We start from the raw sequence: 12,573 nt of genomic DNA on the forward strand, positions 1-12,573 counted from the left end.
TTCTAGTCACTGATAAAGCGCATTTCACTGTAACCACCGTACAACGAGAGATGATCTGAGTATTTCAAACCCCAAGAACAAACCTGTCCCAGTCTGTCAGACTTTGAGAGGGATTGTTATGTTTGCCATAATGCAGTGTTTCACAAATAGTGGAGCAACGGGGGCGGGGGGGGGTGACCCCAGGGAACATGCTTAAACTAACGTCTGTGATTTTTCATTGCCTCAGCAAAACAAAGCGTGATTGCACACCCGCTACCGTAGGTGGCAGTGGCACTTTCATGCGCTGTGCCATTAAACGGTGGGAGATGAAGAAAGACCGGCGTGTGTATTGTGTCTGAAAGCTCTGGCAGCGGACAGCATGAAGCCAAGTAAATTAAGGCGGCACTGACAGACATTACACTCCAATCACACTGATAAGCCACTTGAGTTTTGCCATTAATTCTGTGAAAGACTTCATTTTGATTTAAAAATCAGCACATTTTTTTTTCTTTTTTTTTTTTTTTTTGGGTTAAAGTGTTTTATTTGCATCCGGCATAATAACAGCAGCCAAAACCAATCATGCAAGTCACGGAGATGACTTGCTGTGGCGACCCCGAACAGCCAAAAGCCAAAAGGGGAAAGAAAGGAAAAAAAATATATATATATATTAAAGCGTTTTATTCATATTCCTCCTGAGGTAACGTTGCTGATAAATTTCTAATTATTTATTCATTTCATTCAAGCTTATTTTTCAGTAACAAATGGTTCAAGCAGTTGTCGTCGTAAGTTTGTGTTATAACCTATTCTCTGGAGATTGATGCAGAAGTCGCGTTCATCATCTTCTTCTTCTTTGTTGAAGTTAGTGCAAAACTGATGCACTTTTAATCTTTTCTGAAAATGCACTCCGACGGAAAAACAGAGTAAAACTCCTCTTTTTGTAAGTGGACCTGTATTTCTTTTTTTTCTTTTTTCTTTTTTCTTTTTTAGTTTTCTTTGATTTTAAGAAGCATGCAATGTTACACAAAACTGCACTTGTAACAATTTTATAGATAAACACAACATTATAGTATTATTAGCATAGTAATACTATACTACAATAATAATAGTGGGGGGGCGGGCACTGTCCCCCACTGCCATAATGGAAGCAGACGGTTGGTTTGTAAATCACTGCTCAGCTTTCACTGCTGTGCTGTTGGATGATGTCCTGAGATTGACATTTCCAATTAATTTTGATCCAAAATCGTGAGGGGCTTTACAGGTATTTGAATCTTGAAGTTATGAATAATAAATGGGGGTGCATTCAAAGCTGATGTCTGCTGATGATGTAAAGACATTTTGCAAAGATTCAAGCTCCGATGTATTATTGAGCCATTCTACTCTAGGAGCAGATTTTACGGTTGCGATGGAACGATGTTTGCGTCAGTACCTACAGTTGTAAGAAGTTAATACCATTTCGTTTATCGCATCTATATTATCTCATTCTATCTTATTGCATCTGATCTCTATCAAGGTGTGCAATGGGCACAATCATCTGCTAGTCCTTGAAAGCCTAAAAATGTAGCGGTGACTGCGCTAACTGGTTTCTTCAGTAGCCAAACTGGGCTGGTCCAAGGTGAGCTGCTTCATAAGCCTGCTGCCGCTGCAGGCTGTATGTAAAAGTAGCTGCTGTTCCATTAGCATAAGTACAATTTGTGTGCATTTCTGACAACACATACTAAATTCTAAATACGTGACAGTCACTATATACTCACTGTCTCCACCCTGATAGCGTGTACTTTGCACTCTGTTGGGGATGTCACAGGGATGTCAGCAGTACAGATGCTACATCAAATGTATAGTTTGAGGTGTGCTGTTGTTTCACTGAAGCAAAGGGAGTAACACAACTTAGTTTCTTGGTAGTTTGACAGGTCAGCCATGCTTGGTGAGCTAAAGTAGGGAAATATTTGGATTGAAAAGTGTATGTGCTTTGTCTGGGGTGGGGGTGCTCTTCATATTAATGTCAACATGCCTGATTATCTGACAACTTCACGTATAACATGATTCTTTCCTAGATATATGATAAGATATGTAATCAGAGCCAATTTGGAACCATTAGTTGGACAAAATAATTTGAAACCCATATCTTAAGCTTTTGTAAAATTGTAATGGATACCTTTTCACTATTTCCTGACATTTTGAAGATCAGATAATAAAGAAAATAATCAGAGCATTCCCACTCCATTACCATCAGTTTCCTATGACAACGGTCTTGTACTGCCATTAATGCTTAAAGATAAAAACACTAAGTTTTGTATTCACATTGTATCATTATCAAACATTTCTATTTCATTTAAAAGGGATCAAATTCTGAATTTGATGTGTCTCATTTTGCAAATGTTTGACCAAATCCCAAGGAACCTCAATTATACATCAGCTACCGATCTGTTTACGTTTCCCACAGCGAACGATCGAGAAAGCAGTGCCACATGAACAAGGCAATGCTCATTTCTCTGTAGTGCAGCAGGTAAAACAGCTGTGTCACAATATTCCCTCTTTTAGTAGTACTTGAAATAATATTGCAAAGCACTCAAGGCATTCTCACTATGGAAACTGTGGCTGGACTCGGTTGCATTTAGAAATGTCAGGTAATCTGTCTTACAGGGATGAAAAGGCAGCTGTTGGGGTTACTCTTGTTTCCTCTGAAGAAATCAATAACAGAGGTGGTTTTATTTGATAAAAAACACAGAGAGAGAAACAGGTTTTAGCCCAAAACACCTTTTGAAAATGGTGAAAAAAAAAAAAAAAAAAAAAAAGTTGCTTCCTAGCCTGAACAAGGTAACTAAACGGATGTTTTTGCCGTTCAGTGAACTCCACTTACTAGATAAAACTTTGGCAAACTAAGCATATGAGAAGTTTAGTGTCATATGAAGTGTACACAGACGCATACAGTAAAACTACTTACTACACACACAATCCCTGCACACAGAGGCTGAACGCTTCCTTTGTGCGTTTATCACAACTGTCATGTTTACATTTTGACTCGGTTTCCTTTCCTCTCCCTGTCGCCTTACTCGCCTAAATGAAGGAGCAAGTATGTGGTGAGGTAGGTTGGAGGAGTTTGGATTTATCTCCACAGCTCACCCAAACTGATGCACTGACAGCCTGGATTGTTCTATAGCCATGATAAATGCCCCATAAACAGACGCTCTGAGCCTGTTAAATGTGCCAATTCTAAATCCACACAGGCGCGATAGAAAAAGGGAAGACTAGATAGGCGATCACAGTGTGCCGCTGTATCTTTGCTCGCATTTGCACATAAAAGCTACCTGGGCCGTGGAATAAGAGTAGTGAATTCCAGCCAAAGGAGCTCAAATGATCCTTTCATGCTCGTCCTCTAATGTGGTCAAAAGTCTATTAACAATGCTTTTAAATAGTCCTGTGTTATGATAATCCTGCATGAGAGTTATAATGATTTTAAACCTCAGAGGAAGATGCTACCTCATTCTTACGCTCTAATCTCAACATCTGAGTATCGCTGTCTGCCTCCAGGAGCAGTACGGCGGCATACTGCTGCCCCGCAACAGGAAGGTCGCGAGCTTGATTCCCAGTTTGCATGTTCTCCCCGTGCCTGTGTGGGTTTCCTCCCACCATCCAAAGACATCGTGTGTGGGTTAACTGGTGAATCTAAATTGCCCCCCCCCAACCCCCCATCCAACCCCATAACCCGGAAATAAATAAGTGATAAAAGATTAATGAATGAATGAATGTCTTCCTCCACACATCCAACTTAGCCTATCAGCAGCGGAGTCAGCACTGGCTCAGTAAATCACACACAGCAGCCCTGTGGAGAGAGTGAGTCTCCTGAAAAAAGGTGTGTGTTGCCCTTCTATCTCACTCTGGCTTCCTGCTGCCTTCAATAGAAGACCTTTAGGCTGGCTGACTGGCAGAGCCTAGGCGACAGAGCTGAAAAACAAGCAAATAAATCAGCTTCTGCCCATCCAGTGCTCCTCCCAGTGCCCATCAATTAGCTAAATGGACAGCACCCGCTACAAATTTAGGACTATCTGCAATCCAGTAGGTGGGTGGACGGATAGATTATGGGGTGGTAATGTGTATGTTTGTGTTTATGGACTGTAGGATATTGAGACAAACAAGCCTTTAGGTGTACATTTTTCTTCAGTCGTTTTCCTGCACACTGAGGCCTCAGAAGAGCCACTAAACTCAGCGTTCGACTACACATGATGTGAAACCATGTTAGCATTTGTCCTGACAAGATCTTTCAACACCCAGATTACTAAATCATTAAAGTTAGGCATAATTGCGGTGTCAGGCAGACTTAATTAAAGGGGATATTCGCATGCTTTCTCCCTAGAAACTTGCCAGGGGCGAGTGGTGATGACTGTTGCTTGACAAGACCTTCTGCCATTGTTGTATTAACAACACAAGGGTTTATAATATGGCCTCCGAACAGCGCTGCATCATCAGGGCAGATTGGAGACTGCAGCAAGTCACTACTGCAAAGTGCCAAGAGGGACTAGCCAGTTGGCAGAAAAGGTGTGATAGGGACAAGAGTTAACATTAGTACAGCTGTACTAGACAGCTGCTGTTGAATAAAGGAATCCATTTTAATGCTGAACTCGTGTCCTTTCTTCTTGACTGGTACAAAAACAGCTGCAAGCTACAAACACGCATGAACATCTATAATATGGAGACAGTGCTAATGTTGAGGAAATATAGCGGTTACAACAAATCAACTGATTTATTGGTTAGGATTGTGGAAAGATGGTGGTGAAGAAAAGGGAAAGAACTGACTTTAAGCAACCGGTCTCCTGCCTGAAAAGCCATCAACACAACACCTTTGCTTTCTTCACCGCATACAATCTATCTGCACTGACAGTGGACATTGCCTTTGGACTTAATTCCTGAACTACTATTTGTCCATTATGGACATTCCTATCACAGTGAGTGTGCATTTCCTCCAATATATTCAACTGTCAAAGGCTGAATCTGCTTTTTTGAATCAAAAAAAGAAAACTAAATAAACTTTTTTTCAGTGTTGCATAAAAATGATTGGCATGCTGAATAAAAAAAAAATAATAATCCTTTTTAGTCCTCACATTCTTTGTTTTGTTTTTTTTTTTTCTTTCAAACTAGGAATTTAGTCAGATATTCAGGTGAAATCCAGCTGATGTGCTGTTCAGCTGTTAGCCACAAACAAGGATGAGGAGAAGAGAACCCCAAACACTGACTCAGGTTCCATCACCTGAAAGCTCCCGCTGGACATGCAAATCTTTGTGGTACTTGAAGAGACTTGACTGAGGTGTACATTTGATTTTATATGTATATTTTCATGAACCTATATATCTTATATTAGGTGAAATATTATCTTGTATATTTGAGTTTGGATAACTGTCCTTTTGAAAGGAAAATGAGGATGAATCATCCTCTTAACTCTCTTACCCTTCACAGGGTCTTGGATGTGTACAGCTTACCCCTGCTGACATCTACAGAAAGATACATATATAGACACCTCGCACAATAACCAGTTTATAGCTCAAAATAGAGTACTGTCGACATAAGTCTTAAAAAAAAAAAATACATAAAACCACAGCGCTTACAAAGTGGTCCTTCCTGCTCGGAGCTTGAGGCAGACTGGACCGACATCATCCCTCAGTAAGTTGGGCTTTAAGGATGCTGACTATCATCTCCCACAGGCCCCATCGCTGCTGTGCAGATAACTGCAGAAGAGCCTGAGTTGATGTATGCTCACAGATGTGACATATCGGCAGTCACAGGTGCAGTCTGAACACTTCTCTTTCATTTCACCCATGCATGTATTCATCCCCATCCTCCCTCTGTCTAAGGTCAGCAATCATCATCACCACAACAGGACTTCAGCGCGAGATGCATCTGGACTGCTTGGCAGCACCATTTGTCAAACCAGTAGCATTCATTGCAACTGGGAACCTGACAAAAGCTTAAAGGCATATTATTCCACGAGGCGCCCCCTGTGTCTGTTGAAAAGGCACCGCCTGTGACTGTTCCAAATGTCCGTTTCTGTGTGATTGTGTGTGTGTGTGTGTGTGTCTGTGTAAGGTAGGGGAAAAAAATGCAGCGGTGTGAACAGTGGTTCAGAAGCACTGTCTTATTAAATTATCTCTCCGTCTTTTACAGCAAAGCCCCCGCCCTTCTCTTTCCATCTCCTTCCTCGGCTAAACATTTGTCTTTCCATTCATGGGTGAATTTGTATTCCATTGAGATGGGTTTCTGTTGGCGGACTGATGGCTGGGGATGGAGAGAGGGGGGTGGGTGCAAAGTCCGTATTTAGGGTTGCTGTTTTCCATCTCACTGCTTGGTTACAGTACTCAGCAGGCAGACAGATACTGAAAATCAAAGCCTGGCCACTGCTGCTTTAACACTGCTTCTAATTCATGGATTCATAATGCATTCGCACTACATATACTTGAGACTGCTTATTATTGATCACCTAACATTATTTAAAAAACAAAACAAAACATTTTTTATTATCATAACATTTGTTACCAAGGTTGAAGAGTTATTTACACATTGCTTACATTTCCAACTCCCAGTGCCGATGCAAGTATTTTTGTAAATTGTCGTAATATATTCTACAGCTGACAATACTGGCTATACTTTATGCATTGCGGTATTTTATATGGTTGCTTTAAGAACGGAGCCAATAGCTTTATACACAGATATTAAAATGTATTTGCTTTTACAAAAACCCAAATTTGCCCATAAGATCAATAAAAAAATAAATCTCATCTCTAATCTCATCTAAAAAATTGTCAGGACACTTCCTGTCTGGTACACACCTCATGTTCTTATTCAGCGCAGTGTCTTCAGAAGCTATGGGAACTCCCGTTTTGATTGGTGGGAGTACTGTTTATTTAGCACCACTCCATTAATTTGACATAGCCACTCCTAACATGACGTACTCCACTGTGCTTTAATCCAATTTACATGAGCTGATGAGCTATAATCAATGGAACTATTTACATAATATCAGGCTGTAAAAAACAAACAAAGCAAAACCAAACAAAACAAACAGACAAAAAAAAAAAAAACCCACACAGTTTTGCTGGAGGTTTGTAAGACCTTCGAAGACAAAATTTATTTAGAAATCCTGCCTTCATATCAGGCATCTCAACATGAGTCATGAGGAATTTAACTGGTTTTATTATTCATGTCAAGTATTGATTCATTATTATGTGCTGCCTTTTGTTGAGATGTTATTCTTACCAGACTGAATGGTTAAATTAAGATGAGAGACATAAAACAAAAATGTTCTGAAAAGAGACAGATGAATTTGGTCACTTTATTTTGAAAAACTATATCAAACATATTTATTGTGTGTCAATGAGTCAGATAGATAAATAGTATACTGTAATATTGCAATTGTAAAATGCTCTAATCTTAATCATTTAGAATTTGACGGATAATGGAAGTAAGTGCCATTTAATCAATCACTCAAACGACTTCTCTACTTTGATAATGCAGCGGTGCTGCCAAAGCTGCGGTGACCACTGTCTTTATTTATACTGAATGGTAAAACGAGATTCAGTTGCTGCTTTGGTGGGAAGAGGGCAAAACATTTACTTTAAAAATCTGATCCTAATTGAGTGTGCTCCATTCCATAGCCCACAGTCAAATGTTCTCAATTTTAAGGATGACAAGTAACCTTATAGTTTTTGGAAGAGCAATAAAACATTTTTGTCATAGATAATGATACCAGCCAGCCGCTAACCTTCTGAAAAACAATAGCTGAGAATCTCAGTGGCTGCTCTGCTGATATTTAAACTGTTTGTCAAACTGTCTACCCTTTTCAATGGCACTATGAAATCTACGCTCAACATAGACTTTCATGGCAGGACTTCTTTCTCAGGAGAGTGAAAAAAACAGCTTCCACTGAGATGTTTAGTGCTGGAGCAGAAAATGAAATGACTCAGTGCATCCCGTCAGAATTACTGCTCTGTCAAGGGTAAAGGTACACATCAATCCAAAGCTATATTAAAATCAGGCACAGCAATTTTAGGCAGAGCTGAACTTAATTCTAATGTCTTTAAAAGCTGCAAATGTGAGCCACAGTTGATTATATTAATAAGTTTTTTTTTCTTGGCTTTTTGAAGAATTATGGTTTTGGTGGACTCACATATATGAAATCATAAAAAAACCTGTCATCTCTTTTATGGCAAACAGGAAACGCAGCTTTCTCATTTATGTTTGCGCTTATTTAAAAATTTGCATCAGATGTTGTTGTTTTTTTCCAGCTTCAGGAAAAAAAAAAAACAAAAAACAAAAATTTTACCTGCTTTAACTTCTGTCCCCTCAGTGAGTTACAGATGCTCCCCGAACACTAACAATAAAACTGAGCGGCTACAAAAGGATGCATTATTAATTTGTAATTATGAAGTGAATTTCATCATATGTGATCTCACTTTATTGCAGCACTGCACGTGACTGCAGCCCAGGGGCAGAATCATTTACTAATGGTATCCTTTTGCTCCCCATTCAATAATAATAATGAGCCTGTAAACAAACACAAAGCCATAAAAGAGATTCTGGCACTTTCCATCTTCTCCATTTACTGGAACTGGTGATCAAATATTCATTAGGTTTCTATGGCAGCAAATCATGAAGAGGCATCAGGTTTCTCAGAATTAGTTGACCACAGAATTAGCTGAGTTCAGCGGGAGATGTCAGAGCCTCCTTCCTATAACCCCCATCTGAAGCGCCGTCTCTGTAAATATTAACTCGCACTTGTTGACCTTTTTGGAATTTTGTGGTTCTTTTAATTTCCCATATTTGAAAATACAAGCAGTAAGTTCTAAATTTAACTCTAGGAAAAATAAATAAATAAATAAGTCATTAAGTCAATAAGAAGAAACTGTGCGATTGTTGGTTTTTTACATTTCATTTTTTTGCTCCAAAAAAACTAAAAAAAAAAAAAGACACAAAATTTGCCATCTATGGACACTGATCGCAAAATAAGGTAAAAAGGAGCACTTTCCACACTGTTACGATGACTGCAAAGACATGCCTTGTGACAATCGACGTGGCCAATCACAACATATGGAAACTGTGCAGCATGCAAAATCACTTAGAATTGCGGTAAGTAACAGACTTGCACTCTGCAGGTGCATCTCAGATCAATCTCAGTCAATATTTTTTCTCACTAAGGTCCAGAACACATTCTCCTTCAACCCCACCGGAGTCATAGTTGAGTAGCTGAGGTTACCTTTCAGACACTGCTGAAAATATTGACACTAAAATATATTGTACTCCTCGACTAACCCGTTGTGACCTTCACACCATGATTATATGTTCATTCATTCATCCGTTTCCAGGCCCGGGAATGGAACCAGTGACCTTCTTGTTGTGTAGCAACAGTGCTAACATGATTTAAATGTGCAAAATATTATTTGTACTTTTGTATTTGAAAGGAGGTGCTTGAAACACAAAGTATATCTTAATCTCCTAATCAGGACTGTTATAAAGTAGAAATCTAATTTCCACACAACAACAAACCTGATGCTGCTGATCAGTCATGTAATAATCTCCTGCCAAATGTCCACATTTGTTTGCGACATGGAATCTGTAACTGCTGGAGGACTGAAAGACAAAGCTGTGGCAATTACACACAACTACGATGAGAATTTTTGACAGGCAGGTTCTTTTTATCTACAGTATATCTGCGAGAGTGTTAGGCAACAATGGTATTAAAAGCATTCAGCTGGACGAGACGCAGGGGAAATGCTTGAACTATAGCCGTAATTGAGCCAGTGATAGTCTTGGCAACCCTGATAAAGGCATCCTAATGGGCTGAGGCAAATTATCTGGTTCATAATCAGCAAAGGCCGTGAAGGCCTGAGCTGGAACCTGCACAGCTGTAAGAAATGAAGCCACAAGGAAGCGAAAACAACTGCTGAAAATCTCTGTGCTAAGATAATGATGAATATCGGATCAAAGACAGGAGCACCTCAGACAACCTTACAACAGCATCAAGTCCTGGGAATATTTCGTCTTGCAGGGCGGGAGCACGTCAAAATATCTGGAGAACAGTGAATCTGGTGAGGCAATTTCCCTGACCATCCCCCTCTCCTCCCCACTCTCTATTTTTATCTCAGCAGATTCTTCCATTTCCATGCTTGATGTGCTCCGTCACATCATTTTGCAGACCGCTACCCCCTTTGCAGAAACCAAGGACAGTCCCAGCTGACTAATCAAATGCTGGCAGTGCCCTGAGAGAGGCCGCGAATCTAAGAAAACAAACACCCCAAGTACATCAAAAGTGATTTCAGAAGATGATCACAGATGGTGCGACTGCAGAGTGCTTCTGTAAATTCTTCGCTTCCCCCTGGTGATTCACACATTTCCCAAGTGCTGTCTACACTTTTCTAAAATAGCATGTCGCTCATAATGAATGCAAATAAAAAACATGACTTGAGACCAGTTCTGGAGGTTTATACATTCACTGACAGGTAAGGAGATTGCTATAACAACAAAAATAACTGTGACTGGCAGAGTAACATACTTGTAGAAAGTGTAATGGGAGGTCTTATTTCCAAAGATTTGAGAAAATCTACAATACAACCTGATTAAAGCTTTTTCATATTTCACATTCATTTGTTATTTTCTATAAACAGCATTCATTATTATAAGTCTTGAAACTCATAGTCTCGCATACAAGTCACACACACACAGATGCACATTGACTCACCCCACTGCAAAGGCGCGAGCTGGAGGTGCTCCAGGACCAGCTGGTTGAGGACTCCCTCCACGCTGGCCTCTCCACGACGCCGCAGGGAGGGGTGGGAGAGGTTAAGGACAATAGCATTTTGAGACACATGCACAGTATTTCCCTTGTAAAACCAGGAGTTAGAAAAGTTAAATATTTTATTTGGCAATCTTTAAAGGTAAAGCTCTAATGAACTGTCCAGGAAATTGGACGTTTTATCAAATATTTGCACTGCCTGGACCCATGGTCAGGATCTGTGTTAACACTGTTTAATTTGGAGATTTCATGCAGGCAGTTCTACACAGATCCAGTTTCCTGAAAATGCTTTGCAGAGCCACAGCTGGGTAAGAGAAGTGCTTGAATTAAAATGTATGATTTAAGCAAGGACTACTGTGAGGCATAGTGGCATCAAATAATAACAACAAGAGAAGTACCATGTAAATAAAGCTACTACTGGGAATGGACAGGCCTCATTGACAGGCCTTACCACACAATCAGGATGGAGTACACAGCAGTTCAATGTCCATATGCACAATATGACATATGTGACCAGTCCTGGATGTACACTGTCCTCACCTAATGCCGCCTGTGGTTGTTTCCAGCCTTAGCAGCGCTGACAGATAAGCAGTGTAGAAAATAGATGGATGGAGGAAAAGACACTATTGATGTTGTCTTGAGTTCAACAGGTCGACTGTTCCAGCAGCAGACAGCTGAAACAGCAGAGACCCCAGAAAAACCAGCTGACCACCTAGGTATATATGGGATAATAATTCTTAAATATAATTTAGCTCAAGAGTATTTAATACTTTAAAAGTGAGGGTATGTAATATGTAAAAAAAAAAAAAAAAAAGTGACTAAAGCGTAAAGTTACAACAAAAAGATACATGTATAAGTAATTGTGGCTGAAAAATGACACATTCTATTTTTACAGCTACTTTTACTCTACAAATAAAAAACCAGATAAACATCCTGTAGTTTCTGTGTCAAAGGGGCAGGGAGTGTGTGCATGTTTCTGCAACATGGCATCAGACTCAGCACAAGGAGGGCTATCAATGTACTGTATGACTAGCTCATACAATCAAATATGACTGTAAAAGAGCAATTACCTAGATAATGTGTGATGATAAGGACGCCGATGATCATTTACACAGCTGACATTTGGAATAATGGGTGAGACGAGCAGCGCCCAGAGCACCAGACCTGTGTCTATTAACCTTTTAGTGGGAGAGACCAAACGCGCTATGCTGAAACGCTCGTCTGCTGTGCTGCTGACTCTGAGTCACAGAAAATGTTATTCCCACAAACAATGGCCGCAGCGTGGTTGTGATAACTTAAGTTTTTTTTTTCTTCACAGCTTGATTGGAGTTGTTTCTCCTGGCTCAGGTACCATGAGCTCCAGTCTCTGGTCTGACACAGGTACCGTCCCTCATTCTTTGTTCATGCAAGTCCACTTTGTGACTGACAGCTTTCATAAAATATGCATGCTCATTAAATCTACTGCCACCAGAAACAGAGTAACCGCGGTAACACTGCTGGCTGACTCCCCAAACAGAGGATGCAAAACTCAGAGGCCTTATCCTTTGGAGTTACATTTGAGTCAGCATTACCAGGCTGCCCCATTTCAAAGGCAACAATTGTTCAAATGTGTTCCACAAACGTGTCCTCTTTTTTCCTGGGACACCAATGAGCCACCGTTACTTACTGACTGTTAATGAAAGCAATACGGCAGCAACAAACACAAAGACAAAGGATCACACATTTAAATAGAATTTTTCTTATTCAAAGGTGTAGTGGCTAGGCCGTAAAATCTCTGGCTTTTGTGTCAAAGAAGTTACTTTCAAGGTTGCTAGGCAACA

General features: G+C 40.1%; 1 protein-coding gene across 3 annotated transcripts in view; it reads right to left on the bottom strand.

Annotated features, from left to right (window-relative positions):
- Positions 1–12,573, bottom strand: part of trappc9 (trafficking protein particle complex subunit 9) — a 192,056-nt gene that overhangs the window by 51,003 nt on the left and 128,480 nt on the right. For all 3 annotated transcript variants that reach the window (XM_029513915.1, XM_029513913.1, XM_029513914.1), the window contains one exon: positions 10,700–10,790. In XM_029513915.1, coding sequence (XP_029369775.1) covers positions 10,700–10,790 — 91 coding nt within the window. The remainder of the gene's footprint in view (positions 1–10,699; positions 10,791–12,573) is intronic.

Source organism: Echeneis naucrates, chromosome 11 (assembly GCF_900963305.1).
Source record: "Echeneis naucrates chromosome 11, fEcheNa1.1, whole genome shotgun sequence".
Lineage (NCBI taxonomy): Eukaryota > Metazoa > Chordata > Actinopteri > Carangiformes > Echeneidae > Echeneis > Echeneis naucrates.